This window comes from Pituophis catenifer, unplaced genomic scaffold (assembly GCF_029215685.1).
Source record: "Pituophis catenifer annectens isolate HBS135680 unplaced genomic scaffold, rPitCat1.0.hap2 SCAF_11, whole genome shotgun sequence".
NCBI classification, from domain to species: domain Eukaryota; kingdom Metazoa; phylum Chordata; class Lepidosauria; order Squamata; family Colubridae; genus Pituophis; species Pituophis catenifer.
Genome location: NW_027256891.1, coordinates 17,916,142 through 17,930,578, shown reverse-complemented (window position 1 = coordinate 17,930,578; position 14,437 = coordinate 17,916,142). Strand labels below are relative to the sequence as shown.

At 42.2% G+C, this 14,437-nt stretch overlaps 1 protein-coding gene across 1 annotated transcript in view; it reads right to left on the bottom strand.

Annotated features, from left to right (window-relative positions):
* PCDH19 (protocadherin 19) overlaps positions 1–14,437 on the bottom strand; it is a 147,034-nt gene that overhangs the window by 50,664 nt on the left and 81,933 nt on the right. Inside the window, exons 3-4 of the mRNA XM_070951726.1 lie at positions 12,561–12,619; positions 1,609–1,778 (exon numbers count right to left, since the gene is read on the bottom strand). Coding sequence (XP_070807827.1) covers positions 1,609–1,778; positions 12,561–12,619 — 229 coding nt within the window. The remainder of the gene's footprint in view (positions 1–1,608; positions 1,779–12,560; positions 12,620–14,437) is intronic.

Below are 14,437 nucleotides of genomic sequence, written 5' to 3'. Positions count from 1 at the left end.
GTATGAAACTGGTGCTGCTCACCCAAAATGTTTGAGGGACTTCATTCTGAGCCAAGCCACTTGGGGAAACATTAGGCCTTCTAAGACAGTAATGGCAAACCTTTTTGGTACTGAGTGCCCAAACCGGAATGTGCATGCATTGGAGAAATACCATCCAGGTAAGAAGGAGCTCTTATCAGAATATGACCCTAGCATCACAGTTACAACCTGCAACATTTTCTGCACTGTCAAGATACACGGGCAGGAGGCATCTAATCTTCTCTCTGTAGTAATCAATGTTTTTACAAAGTCGGAGTCACTATGCAAACCACTATCACGTTCGTTATAAAGTACCAATTTCTTTTTCTTTTTCTTTTTTTTAATTGTGAATAAAAAACACAATAAAAAGAAAGGCGATTTCAATACCTCCCATAAAATCCTGTGGGGAAAAGGTTCCCTTTAGAAGCTTTCTGAGGCATAAATGATAGTGCACAGTTTTATGTTTTCGCCGCACTGATCTTGAAAGACGGGTCAGAAACATTAGACTGGAATTCGAAGCTTAAACGCAGGGCAGGTGACTTTAAAGGTAACATTCAAAGAGCCATTCCTTCCCTGAACCCTGTTAGCTTTTCAGTTTTGGCCAGCTCATCGTCTCGTTTTCTAGGACAGCTTCCAAAATCTCCTTAGGCCACCATCTGCCCTCTCTTGACATCCTTGTTTACTATAGTGACCTGAAATGAATTGTTCTCATATACCCTTCCCCTTCCTTCCCCATGGATGTTGCTACTTTTGTTAACGTTCATTGCTAGTTCTTCCTTCTCAAGCTGTTGGGATGTTCATCAACGTTCTAAGACAGCAGCATCAGATGGAACATGATGTAATAGTTCTACAGAGGAATTATTGAGTCTGTCATCTGCATCTCTATGACTGTCTGGTTTGGCTCTGCAACCCAACAAGACAGACACAGACTTCAGAGGATAATAAGAACTGCAGAAAAAACAATTGCTCCCAACCTGTCTTCTATTGAGGACCTGTATACTGCATAAGGCAAAAAAAGGGCTGTAAAAATATTTACAGACCCCTCGCATCCTGGACATAAACTGTTTCAACTCCTACCCTCAAAACGACTCTATAGAGCACTGCACACCAGAACAACTAGACCCAAGGACAGTTTTTTTCCCAAACACCATCACTCTGCTAAACAAATAATTCCCTCAACACTGTCAAACTATTCACTAAATCTGCATTACTATTACTATTAATCTTCTCATCGTTCCTATCACCCATCTCCTTCCACTTATGACTGCATGACTGTAACTTTGTTACTTGCATCCTTACGATTTATATTGATTGTTTCCTAGTATGATTTGATTGCTTATTTGTACCCTATGACTATAAGTGTTGTACCTTATGATTCTTGACGAATGCATCTTGTCTTTTTATGTACACTGAGAGCATATGCACCAAAGACAGATTCCTTGTGTGTCCAATCACACTTGGCCAATAAAGAATTCTAATCTAATCTAATAACTCACCAACCGGATCATGTGGTTTTTGTTTTTTGTTTTTTTTGGACTAAGCAGGTTCTACCATACCATGCTCAGCATTTGCAAAATGAAGGCAACCTACCTTGTTCGGGCACCTGAGACCCCATGGAGGTGACACTGGTATTCAAAACATCATTAATAGCTGTGTCACAGTAGAGGCCCCGCTGAGCATCATGTTCACTGTCCGTCTGGTCACTCTCTTCGTGCCCGCTGTCCTTCAAGCTGTTCCCCTCCAAATCTTTGAACGTCGAGCTGCTGGGTGGAAGAAACGGGAGTTATCTTTTTTTTTGCTCTGCAGAGCCAAATCGGAGAAACTGCAATCACACCGTTCCTCCCCAATTTCTACCCGGAGGGGATCCAAAGCCTGGGGCAGGTTTTGCAACACTTCGAGCTTCCCCCTGGGAGAAACAGGCTGTCACAAGAGACCATTTCCAGAACAGCTACACTCTGCTCACTGATCTTCTCCTATAGTGTACAGTGTAGCAGCTGGAACTGGAGACAGACCCAGAAGATTTTTAAGAAAGAAAAAAAAAAAGATTAACCTGAAAGTATACCTGCTTATGGAACAGAGTGAGGACAAGAAGAGTGTTTAGACTGAGAAGAACCAAAGAAACATCGCAGATATATTGGAGGGAAGGTGCAAAAGCACCAGGAGACCTTTCCCAGAAAGTGGGAAGCAATTAGAAGAGATCGAGCACAATAACAAGCCATCCTATTGACATTGTCCATGCTACAGGTTGAACAATTAGCCTTGTGAGGCAACCAGAACAATCTTGAACTAAATACACTCAAAACCGTAGAAATGGTGGTGGATTTTAGAAGAAACCCTCCCATACTACCACCTCTTACAATACTAGACAACACAGTATCAACAATAGAGTCCTTCAAGTTTCTAGGTTCTATCATATCTCAAGACTTAAAATGGACACCTAACATCAAAAACATCATCAAAAGAAGCTCAACAAAGAATGTTCTTTCTGCGCCAACTCAGGAAGCTCAAACTGCCCAAAGAGCTGCTGATTCAGTTCTACAGAGGAATTATTGAGTCTGCCTTCTGCACCTCCATAACTGTCTGGTTTGGCTATGCAACCAAACAAGACAAATACAGACTTCAAGGGATGATTAAAACTGCAGAAAAAAACAATGGCTACCATCCTGCCTTCCATTGAGGACCTGTATACTGCACGAGTCAAAAAGAGAGCTGTGAAAATATATACAGACCCCTCGCATCCTGGACATAAATTGTTTCAACTTCTACCCTCAAAATGACACTATAGGGCACTGCACACCAAAACAACTAGACACAAGGACAGTTTTTTCCCGAATGCCATCACTCTGTTTAACAACTAATTCCCACAACACTGTCAAATAATTTACTAAGGCTGTATTACTATTATTCTTCTCTTCCTTACTAGCATCTGTCTCTTCCCACTTATGACTATAACCATGTTGCTTGTATCTTTCAATTATATTGTTTTTATTTGTATCCTAGTACGATTTGATACCTTATTAGTAACCTTGACTAAGTATTGTATCTTTTTATTCTTAATAAATGTATTTTATTCTCCTTATGTACACTGAGAGCATATACACCAAAGACAAATTCCTTGTGTGTCCAATCATTGGCCAATAAAGAATTCTATTCTGTTCTGTTTTACACAAAGAGAAGCCTATGTTCATTCAATTCACCCAAACAGAAGGCCCCTATGAGTATCACTGATGTAGAATAAATACAATAAATGAGGTTTAGTTATGTATAGAATTCTGAGATTAGGTCTCAGGCACAAATAACCAGAATCACTCATGAATAATATCAAGCAGAAGGTTTATTGTCAGTCATCTAAATTACAAGAATGTCGCCAGATTGACTGCATTCCCTTGGAAATGGTTAGATAAAATTTCAAGGATCCTAGGGGATGTCCTGCCTGTACCTCTTTCTGCAATGCAAAGACTCTAAGCTTTAGCCTCTCTTAACACCTTCCTCCAGTCTATCTGGAGATTCCACTACATCAGGAAATAGTAAATACCTAAGAAGACAAAGCAGCTGAGTGGAAGGCCCACCAAACGAATGCAATTATTAAGAATACACAGATTTTCCAAGATGCCAGTGACAAGAAAGACATCATTTTCCAAGCTAGCTATAGTTTTCAAACTACTATAGAGGCCTGAGAATTTACTCATTGACACATTTGGTTTAAATTCAGCTCAAATTCAGCTGGTTCAAATTTTTGCTCAGATTATATTGTTCATTCATTCATTCATTCTTTAATATATTTATAGGGATACCCACCTACCAAAGTACTATGAGCTGCAAACAAATAATAAAGTAACAAGAATAATTTCTAGGTTCCTAACTGGAATCTGAATTCAAAAACATTATTCTTTTTGCTTGTTCTTTATATGATGTTATTCCTTAATTTTTTTAAAAAATTTATAATCATCTGATAATAGCAACAACAATAATTTCAGCGCTTAAGAGGACTTCTGTGCTAAACATTATGTCCAGGCCAATTAGGGAGTTGCTCAGCCCTAAGCAGTTTAGTATTAGTGCAAATGCTTGATCCTGGAAAAAGGTGTAGCTACTTTAAAGAGTTGCAGGCGGCTCTATAAGACCCTGAGCTTGTCGATCAAAGGGTCGATAGTTCAGCGGTTCAAATCCCTAGTGCCGCGTAACAGGGTGAGCTCCTGTTATTTGTCCCAGCTTCTGCCAACCTAGCACTTCGAAAGCACGTAAAAAATGCAAGTCAAAAAATAGGGACAACCTTTGGTGGGAAGGTAACAGTGTTCTGTGAGCCTTTGGCGTTGAGTCATGCTGGCCACATGACCACGGAGACGTCTTCAGATAGTGCTGGCTCTTCGGCTTTGAAATGGAGATGATCATTGCCCCCTAGAGTCGGGAACGACTAGCACATATGTGCAAGGGGAACCTTTACCTTCACCCCTTAAGTACCTTTTTATGAAATTTAAAAAAACTCATCCCATAAGAAAACCATAGCAAACTATTTCTATTGTTAACCAGGAAAACCACATGGGGGTCTCCGTGAAGTCATCAAGCCTTGAGTTCAACTCAAAACAGGACTTCCCCTTTTGTCTTGTGTGAACCCAGCCATCAGCACCACAACTGCACGTCATCAGGCAGCAAAAAAAAAAAAGAAGAAGAAGAAGAAGAATTCTAAGGTGCTTATCACAGTTCTCCAAGTTAGATCAAAGTCAAATCTCTTACGGGTCATGTGACTGAGAGGAAATGGCTTGCTAACCTTACAGTTCCAATTAGCTGCCATCAGGGTTGCTAATTAGAGAACTCTTCTTCCAATAAGGCGGCAGCTAATCAGCCAGAAATTATGTGCTTGCAATGCACCTGGGGAAGAGTCTGATTGGCCATGGTGGCAGCTGAACCTTGGAAAGGAGTCAGACTTGAAAGGCAAGATTTCAGATAGACAACCTACTGCAAAGCCCAAGTCAAAATCTCCATCTAAACCATCAGGATAGGCTGTCTTGCTGGAGCCGAAACTGAAAGAAGGGAAGGGAAGGGAAGGGAAGGGAAGGGAAGGGAAGGGAAGGGAAGGGAAGGGAAGGGAAGGGAAGGGAAGGGAAGGGAAGGGAAGGAAAGGAAAGGAAAGGAAAGGAAAGGAAAGGAAAGGAAAGGAAAGGAAAGGAAAGGAAAGGAAAGGAAAGGGTAGAGAGAAGAGGAGGGGAGGGGAGGAGAGAAGAGGGAAGAGAGGGGAGGGGAGAGAGAAGAGGGGAGAAGAGAAGAGGGAAGGGAAGGGAAGAGACAGGAGAGGAGAGGAGGGGAGGGGAGGGGAGGGGAGGGGAAGAGAAGAGAAGAGAAGAGAAGAGAAGAGAAGAGAAGAGAAGAGAAGAGAAGAGAAGAGAAGAGAAGAGAAGAGAAGAGAAGAGAAGAGAAGAAGCTTCTGCAGATCCAGACACAGCACATGTGCCAAGCCTGGAACATCTTCAAACGTGACCTTTTAAAGTAAAGACATCTTTGCCAAATCCCTTTAAGTCTAAGATTTATCCAGCATGCCTACGCTACAGAAAGCTGGTAAGAAATCAATTCAGAAAAGACTAAACAGATTAAGGAGTAAAAAAGTTTTAAGATTCCATACCGCAACGTTAAGGCAGCAATCACTCCTCTCCAGAAAGAGTGGGGCATGTGTGTGAGGTTTTTTTTTTTTGCTGGATTAAAAACACACCCGAGGATTAATAGCTGACATTTCAGACTACATCATTTTTGTGACACTCATTAGAATAATACCTCGGCAATCCCCCTTTGCTGACATCCTTACCCTTTCTCTTTCTCTTGGTTTTATCCCTTAATATCTAAGGAAAAGGTACTTAAGAGACTGAACGGAGACTTGTCATTCCACAGGCACACTGATCCATCCTGCACGCAGTGGTGGGATTCAGCCAGTCCGCATCACTTCGGGAGAACCGGCTGTTAACTTTCTGAGCAGTTTGGTGAACTGGTTGTTGGAAGGAATCATTAGGGCAGAGAACCGGTTGTTAAATTATTTGAATCCCACCATTGCCTGTACGGCATAGGTATCGGTTCTCCAGAGCATCACGTGAGGTCCACTCTGGTTCTGTTCCCTGGCAGTTCAAAGACTAGAAATCCTAGACCCTAAAACTTATGAAAGAACCTAGAACAGGAGGTGTCAAACTCAAGGCCCGGATCTGGCCCATGGAGTACTTAGATCTGGCACATGGGGCCACCCTGGAAACGGCCCACAGTCCTTCTGCCAGCAAAAACGGAGCTCGGGAGGGCCACGTGCTCCGTTTGCGCTGGCAGAGGGTTGCAGAAGGCTGCGCTAGCTGAAAACTGAGCTTGGGAGCCTGTTTTCGCTGGCAGAGCGCTCAGGCCGCCACAGGTGCCCCCGACACGAGTGATGTCGAGTTGGCCACGCCTGCCTCGGCCCCCCAAGGTCAAGCACAACCCTGATGCGGCCCTCAATGAAATCAAATTTGACATCCCTGACCTAAAAGAATCTATGTCATTTTGTTAACCAACTCCTTCAGGGCCTTTAATTCGATGCTCTCCCCCAACTGTTATCAACTAACATCCTTTAGCAGCATGCCAAGGATAAACCACACCCTCTTTTGATGTTGCTCTTGCATGAAAAAATAAACCCTAAATTCCGTTTAATTATTCCACGGAAGAGATCTAGAAGCTCTTATATCTGCCCCCTATATCAACCTAAACAGGTGTGGCAGGAGAAGGATCCTGCAAAATCTCCATTCCCACCCCACTCCAGGGGAAGGATCCTGCAAAATCCCCATTCCCTCCTCACTCTGGGGCCAGCCAGAGGTGGTATTTGCCTGTTCTCCAAATTACTCAAAATTTCCGCAACCGGTTCTCCAGAACCTGTCAGAACCTGCTGGATTTCACCCCTGTGGAAAACCACAAAATATCTTTTGGTGTGATCCTCGTGGAAAAGAGTTGTAATGTGACAGACCGCCAGGTTTCTATGGTAATCATCAGCAACTGCTCCTAGCATTCTCGGATTTTAGTAACTCTTCTCTGCAAGCCCCATGCAGGCTCTGTGATCTTCTCTGGGGCCATGAAACAGTTGTGGCAATAGGCATTCCTGAATTCTTATCAGTATCATTGGAAAGTCTGAGTTAAGAGGCATTCAGTGTCGAAATAATTGTTCCCAAGGAAACATTGGGTATCACATACTCAATGAAGCAATACATCAACATTCAGATGGTCTGTTGGACAGTGCTAGAACAAGATGTACAACTGTTTGCTTCCTGCCTTTAGCTTGACTTCCAGTTCCCTGGTATCTTTTCCATTTCTGGATGCTTTGTTCTTGAACTTTTGATTTTTTTTTCTTTCCTTGTTCTTAAACTTAACTACCCTTGGAGAATTGAGTTCCAACAGGGAATATACCTTACTTCAACTTTTGCAGATCTGGGCAATACATTTGTTTTCAGTCAATGACTGTAATAAAGTCTGGTTTGTTCAGTTCACATATGTCTTCTAGCAGCAGAAGACTCCCAAAAGGAGGGAAATCAATTCTTTGCACTCCAAGCTCATTTTTCTCAAAGTATACTCAGTTTTTTCTCCGCTTAAAGACTTCCCTACCACCCTCAGCTCTGAGCCTACAACATTTTCACTGTCCATTTCCCGTCAGGATGGCTCCGGAGGAGAAAACCATGAGTAGTTTCGCTCCCTGGAAGAAATCTTTATTGGAATACAAGAAACAAGGCAACACACGAGGCGATTTTCCCCTACTAGCAATTACCACCATGGTTAAATATGATGAACTATCCTATTCCTTCGGAATGGACGCTACTTCTCATCTCCTGCTTACAACCGTCATACTCTTAAACGCATGGGATTTTTTTTTTAGGCAGGAGGATAATCAGATCTTCCGAAAGAGCAGAATGAATTCCACCAACCCATTAACAATAATTCCTCCCAGATGACCGACGCAACCTAATAGGAGAGAGCTGGGGGAAAAGAAGGAAAAGTAGTTACTGCAATGCTAATTAAGACTGCCGTGTTTGAACCAATTCATCACTTCTAACAAATTGATTACGAAAAACGATTTTGATAGATTTCAAAATCACCGCCAATTAATCGAGTTCAGGGACTCGGTGGCTCAGTGGGTAAGACACTGAGCTTGTCGATCAGAAAGGTCGGCAATTCAGCGGTTCGAATCCCTAGTGCCGCGTAACGGGGTGAGCTCCCGTGACTTGTCCCAGCTTCTGCCAACCTAGCAGTTCGAAACCATGTAAAAATGCAAGCAGAAAAATAGGGACCACCTTTGGTGGGAAGGTAACAGTGTTCCGTGCGCCTTTGGTGTTTAGTCATGCCATCCACATGACCACAGAAAAAGGCTTGGAAAATATCAGGGGATTGCAAAAATATTCTGGGAAATAAAGAGTCAAAAAAACTTAATGAGACTCCACTTTAATGAACTTGTTAATAAATGGGGTGTGGAGATCCTTGATGCAGTTTTCAAGTTTCTATAAGATAAAGGTAAGGTTCCCCTTGCACATATGTGCTAGTCATTCCCGACTCTAGGGGGTGGTGCTCATCTCCGTTTCAAAGCCAAAGAGCCAGCGCTGTCTAAAGACGTCTCTGTAGTCATGTGGCCAGCATGACTAAATGCCAAAGGCGCACAGAACGCTGTTACCTTCCCACCAAAGGGGGTCCCTATTTTTCTACTTGCATTTTTTACCTGCTTTCGAACTGCTAGATTGGCAGAAGCTGGGACAAGTAACGGGAGCTCACCCCGTTACATGGCACTAGGGATTCGAACCGCTGAACTGTCGACCTTTCGATCGACAAGCTCAGCATCTTAGCCACTGAGCCACCGTGTCCCTTCAAGATTCTACACTGTAGCTCTAATTCTTGCATTAAAATGTTGTTCAGAGGTTGAACAGTTACATTAACTGTTACCAACAGAAGGGAATATTTGTAGCTCGGAGTTGAACTGTCCTTGGTGCTCGCTGAGCTTGGTTGTTATCTTGCCGATGTTTTATTATCCACCTGGGTAACATCAAAGCTAGTGTGAAATGTCTGCAAGAAAATATCCAGGCTTAGAGGGCACCAACGACCCCACAAATCTTACCCGTTGCTTCCACCAATTGTTCCCTTCCATGGAACAATTTGAAAATGGAACTTGAACTTGAAGCTTGACCTGTGTCCCTTTAGTTCTCGAATGCAATCCTTCTGATAGACCAGCAAGTTTCCCCTCTAAATACAGGTAGTCCTCAATTTATGATGGTAATTGAGCCCAAACTTTCAGTTGTAAGTCTTGGCAGTTATAAAATGGGTCGCCCCATGCCTGATTTTACCTGACTACAGGTGGAAGGGTAGACATTAGAACCTTGAATTCGGGTCGTAAGTCTCATTTTCAGTGTCCATCATAACTTCAAATGATTGCTAAGCAACCGGCCATAAATCAAAAACTACCTGTAATTACTAAGATGGGGCAGAGAAGAGAGGGTGCCGTTTGTCAGAATAGAAGATGTTGTTAAAAGGAATCAATGATCAGGAAGTTCCAAGTCACGATGCTTGGAAACTACAAGCAACGTTCCTAATTATCTAAATCTCCATTTCACCTCTCCTGCACTCAGGTTTCTACTTCCTAAAAATAAAGATTAAGTCTGAACCCCAACAACAACTATAAGAACAAGATGCACTAAAACATTGCCTGATTGCTCAAATTCTGACAAATCTCGTACACTTCAGCCGCCTGCCCTAACTCAAGAATCTACGGGAGTTTATAATCTAACGCATTTTTGCCAGATGGGACAAGAATATAAACAGTGCGTAATTCAACCATGCAAATTTAAAATCGCAGCAAACCTATGCTTATTCCCTTTTCGTGTACGGGCATATGGGTTAGAGCAGCCACCCTACTGTGTGAATTAAACGGAAGATTTCCTGTGACAACCGAGATTAAATTGAGAAAAATTCCAAAGTATGTTGTAACCGGAAAACAGCGAGAAGTCTTCTGCTGTTTCAGAGATAAAAACTAGTAAGATTTACGTTGACACTTGGACAATTTTGACCGTTCCTTCTCTCTTCTCACTCTCTCTCAAAGTCACCGACCTCAGTGGGTTGTTACTGCAAGCACATTTAAGGAGAGCCCAAAAAAGCAAAATCCAGATTTGGCAAACTGAATTTTGGTCAAAGAAAGATGAGATGAAATAAAAGAAATGATGAAAGCGATCCAGGAAGTGCCTCGGGGGGTCTCAGAAAGAAATCCATTTCCTACCTCCAGCCTGGAATTGAAGTAAGCAGCAGGGTGTCACCTCAAAAAATGTATCGGTTGATGGAATGATTATGATTCAGCCCAGAAAGCCAGATTAGAATTAAGTAAAATGTGATGTGTTTAAAAGAAATCCAAGCTTAGAAGGCATTAAAAAGTCAAGGAGGGAGAAAACTTCAAGCAGAGAGCAAGCTTCTTACACTCTCTGTGCTCTTTGCACACATGGACCATTAATTTGCTTGGTTCCGCAAAAGAATCTTTGCTCATCCCATCAAGCAGATAGAAGAAGATGATTATCTCTTTCAGATGTAACAACTTAGTATTGGTCTGCTGAAGCAAACAAACACACACCTAAAACCCCTTTACACCGCCACCAATTTTAGACTAAGACATTCAGAATTCCGTGGCCATCCTCATGCTGGACTCTAAACTACATTTTTGGGACCTTTGGGACAACCATAACCTGGATGACTGAGAATCTCTACAGACTTTTAGCTACACAATTTGGAATGAACATCCTTGGAATGGTGTGGGAGTAGGAATGGATTTCCAGAGGGGGAAAAAATTGCAGATTACAAGAACCAGGAGCACTACTCAGATAAAACCTCCAAGTGCTTCAAGGACCCTCTAAAAGGATGCAAATAACCAGCTGTCTGCAAGGAATATAAATCCTTCCATTCCCCATCATCCAGTCAGAGCTGAGGAAGCTTCTTTGGATGAGAAGTGAAACATCTTCAAAGAAAAAAACAAGAAAATCCAGTTACCTCCTGAAAAAGCACCTTTGGGTCTAAACCAGGGGTCCTCAACCTTTTGGACCTCAGGGACCACTAAATTCATAATTTTAAATCCCACGGACCACTAATATAATCTGCCTAATGACCGGCTGGGTGGGCGTGGCTAGGTGGGCATGTGACTGGGTGGGCATGGCCAACTCGATGTCACTCAGATCAAGGGGTGCCTCTCTGGCCTCTACTCGCCCCTCCCCTCCCAGCCACTCCTTGCCTCCCCGCCCGGGCTCCTTAAGGCCCCAACAGGAAGCAGTTATTGAAGCTAAGCAGCTACCACGAGAAAGAGTAAAAAATGCAAGTAATTTTTCTGTGGACCATCAAAATTTTCTCACGGACCACCAGTGGTCCACGGACCACCAGTTGGTGACCACTGGTCTAAACCACATCATTCCCAGCCACAATGCTAAGGCAGATAAAAGCAGAAGCTCCTGTAGGGTCAAAAGATGTTCATCCCTTTGAAGACCTGGTGAGGTTGGTCGCTGAAGAAGCAGATTCCAAGTCCCTGGCAAATAAATCCTATTTCAGAACTTTTATTTAAGGATCTTGAAAGTGGAGGTATTGGATGGATACAAGAAGGAAAGAATCCGAATGAGCTCTCGTTCCAACGCTCGAGATAATGACTAGTGAGATGTTAGTAATGATGATTATTATCAACACATCCCCAAGGGACCACATTCATTTTCTTGTTTATGCTCGAAAGAAACTGGGCAATAAACAAATCCTTTGAAAGAGGAGGCAATCGTTGAGTTAAAGAGGAATAGTAGATGGAGACACATCATAGTATACAAATATTATTTTTCCTGGCCATTCAAACAGTTCTTAAAAAAAAAAAATAGGTGCAGGATCAATCCGTTAGGAGTTCCTCGTTTCCCTTCTCTCTTCCTCCAAAGCAGAGAGGGTACTCCAGCTCCAGCACCCTCCTTTTACGTTTCGTGCAGAGAAATAAACTTTACAAAATTTTTAAGTTTGTCAGGATAATTGAATTTTGCCTGACTCTACATCACGCCCACCCTGTTTCCCCGAAAATAAGACCCAACCAGAAAATAAGTCCTAGCATGATTTTTCAGGATGCTCGTAATATAAGCCCTATCCCCAAAATAAGCCCCAGTTAAGATTGTCAGCCAGATGGATGCATTTAGTACTGTATTTCCCCCCAAAATAAGACCTAACCAGAAAATAAGCCCTAATGCATCTTTTGGAGCAAAAATTAATATAATACCCGGTCTTATTTTGGGGGAAACGTGGTATGTATGAAGGAAGCATTGCTCAAGAGTGAGTTTTGGGATTGGGTTTGGTTGAGTTTGCCATTAAAAGCCTTTAAAAGCCAAAAACGGTGAGGTTTTATGAAGATTGTACATTTTTACTTATTTACTTTGAGGAAGCCTGTCTCCTCCACCACTATTACCGCCCCATCCCCAAACCAAGTGAGCAGATCTTGCCTAGAAAATAAGAAGCCGATGGGAATGAATTAAGCGATTTGGCGTTGATGCCCCCCAAAATGCACCCAGTGCCCCACCTACCTTTTTATTAAATGAGCTCGGCTGTTCACATAGTTGGAATCAAACGAGTAGTTTTCGGTCTGAAAGGAATGGAAGAAAACAGAGATGGTTACACACATTGTTCGTTGGCAATTTGGAATAGCTAAGCCGGTTGGGACAAAAAAAAAAAATTGAGAGCATGGGAGAGAAATATTGGACACAGTTTGAACTTTAATGAATGGGAAGAAGCCTGGAATAAAAATTATAAATTAACTAGAGCAGCCACGTATAAGGAAAATCATTACAAAATGCTTCATAGGTGGCATTTAGCACCTGCAAGACTCGCAAAGATGTTCCCCAATGCGCAGCCAAATTGTTGGAAATGTGGCCATGGTCATGGCACCTTCTTTCATATGTGGTGGACATGCCCCGAAGCAAAAAGGTACTGGAGCAAAATTCGGAGATGGTTGAAAGATATACTTAAAGAAGAAATCGATTTGAATCCAGAAATATTTCTCCTGGGAATGGTAAAGAAAGGGTATGGAAAGGAAAAGGTCCACCTCCTAATACACATAACTACAGCTGCCAGACTGGCGTACGCTCAATACTGGAAAAAGAAAGACCTACCACCAGATGACCTTATAATTAATAAAATATTAGAGTGTGCAGAGATAAGTAAATTAACACACAAGATAAATGACGATGAAAATTCCGATTATGATACTGTGTGGGGAAGATGGTACGAATGGATAAATGATAGAATTAAGGAAGGAATAAAAGGTACAGAAATTAATTAGAAATGTATAGTATAAATGACACCAGACATTTACTCATGTATATATGTATAAACACTGCGAATCCGATGTCAAACAGAATTGTTACTATATTTTACTTGTGTAAAAAAATCAATAAAATTGTATTAAAAAAAAATCATAAAGGGGAGCTTAATCAGAGCTTAGCCATGGGTCACCATCAATGTGGTTGTTTCAGGGCATCACAACCCAATGAAAGCCACGGAGAACCCCAAGTCATTTGCTGCCTGTTAACAGCAAGAGGGTTCGGACCGTGTCATTGGTAATGAGATTCAGGTAATCCCTAAGGATTACTTCTGAGACCGTCTTCTCCCATTCGTTTCTATCCATCCAATTCAGGCCGGTAGACCGGGCATGCTGAGGATCCCATCAGCCAAGAAATGAAGGCGAATATACGTGTCCCAGGATAATGTTGCAGGATCCAATCCGGGTCGGTCACCGGGACCAGAGGTTTAGTCTTCAAAGCTTTCAGACTCGTGCTGGAGTCCATCATGAGAGATTTCATGAGAAACCTCTCATGATGAAATATGAAATATTTCATCATGCATATAAATCAAATTAAATCAAATTAAAAAAAATCATGCATATAAATCAAATTAAAAAAAAATTCAAATATTTCAAATATTTCAAATATGAAATATGAAAAGTCCATCATGAGATATTTCACGAGAAGAGTCCTCCATTCCTCTACCCGCAATAAAGTACCTTATGCCACCAGGCTTGAAATTTTGGGCTTAGACAATTTAGAACTACACTGCCTTCAATCTGACCTAAGCATAGCACACAAAATTATCTGCTACAACGTCCTACCTCTCAATGACTACTTCAGCTTCCACCACAACAACACACAAGCACACAATAGATACAAACTTAAGGTAAACCGCTCCAAACTCGATTGCAGGAAATACAACTTCAGCAACAGAGTGGTCAATGCCTGGAATGCACTACCTGACTCTGTGGTTACTTCCCCAAACCCCCAAAACTTTAACCTTAGACTGTCTACTGTTGACCTCACCCCATTCCTAAGAGGTTTTTAAGGGGCGTGCATAAGCGCACCAGCGTGCCTTCCGTCCCTGTCCTACTGTCCCCCATTCATTCGTATCCATT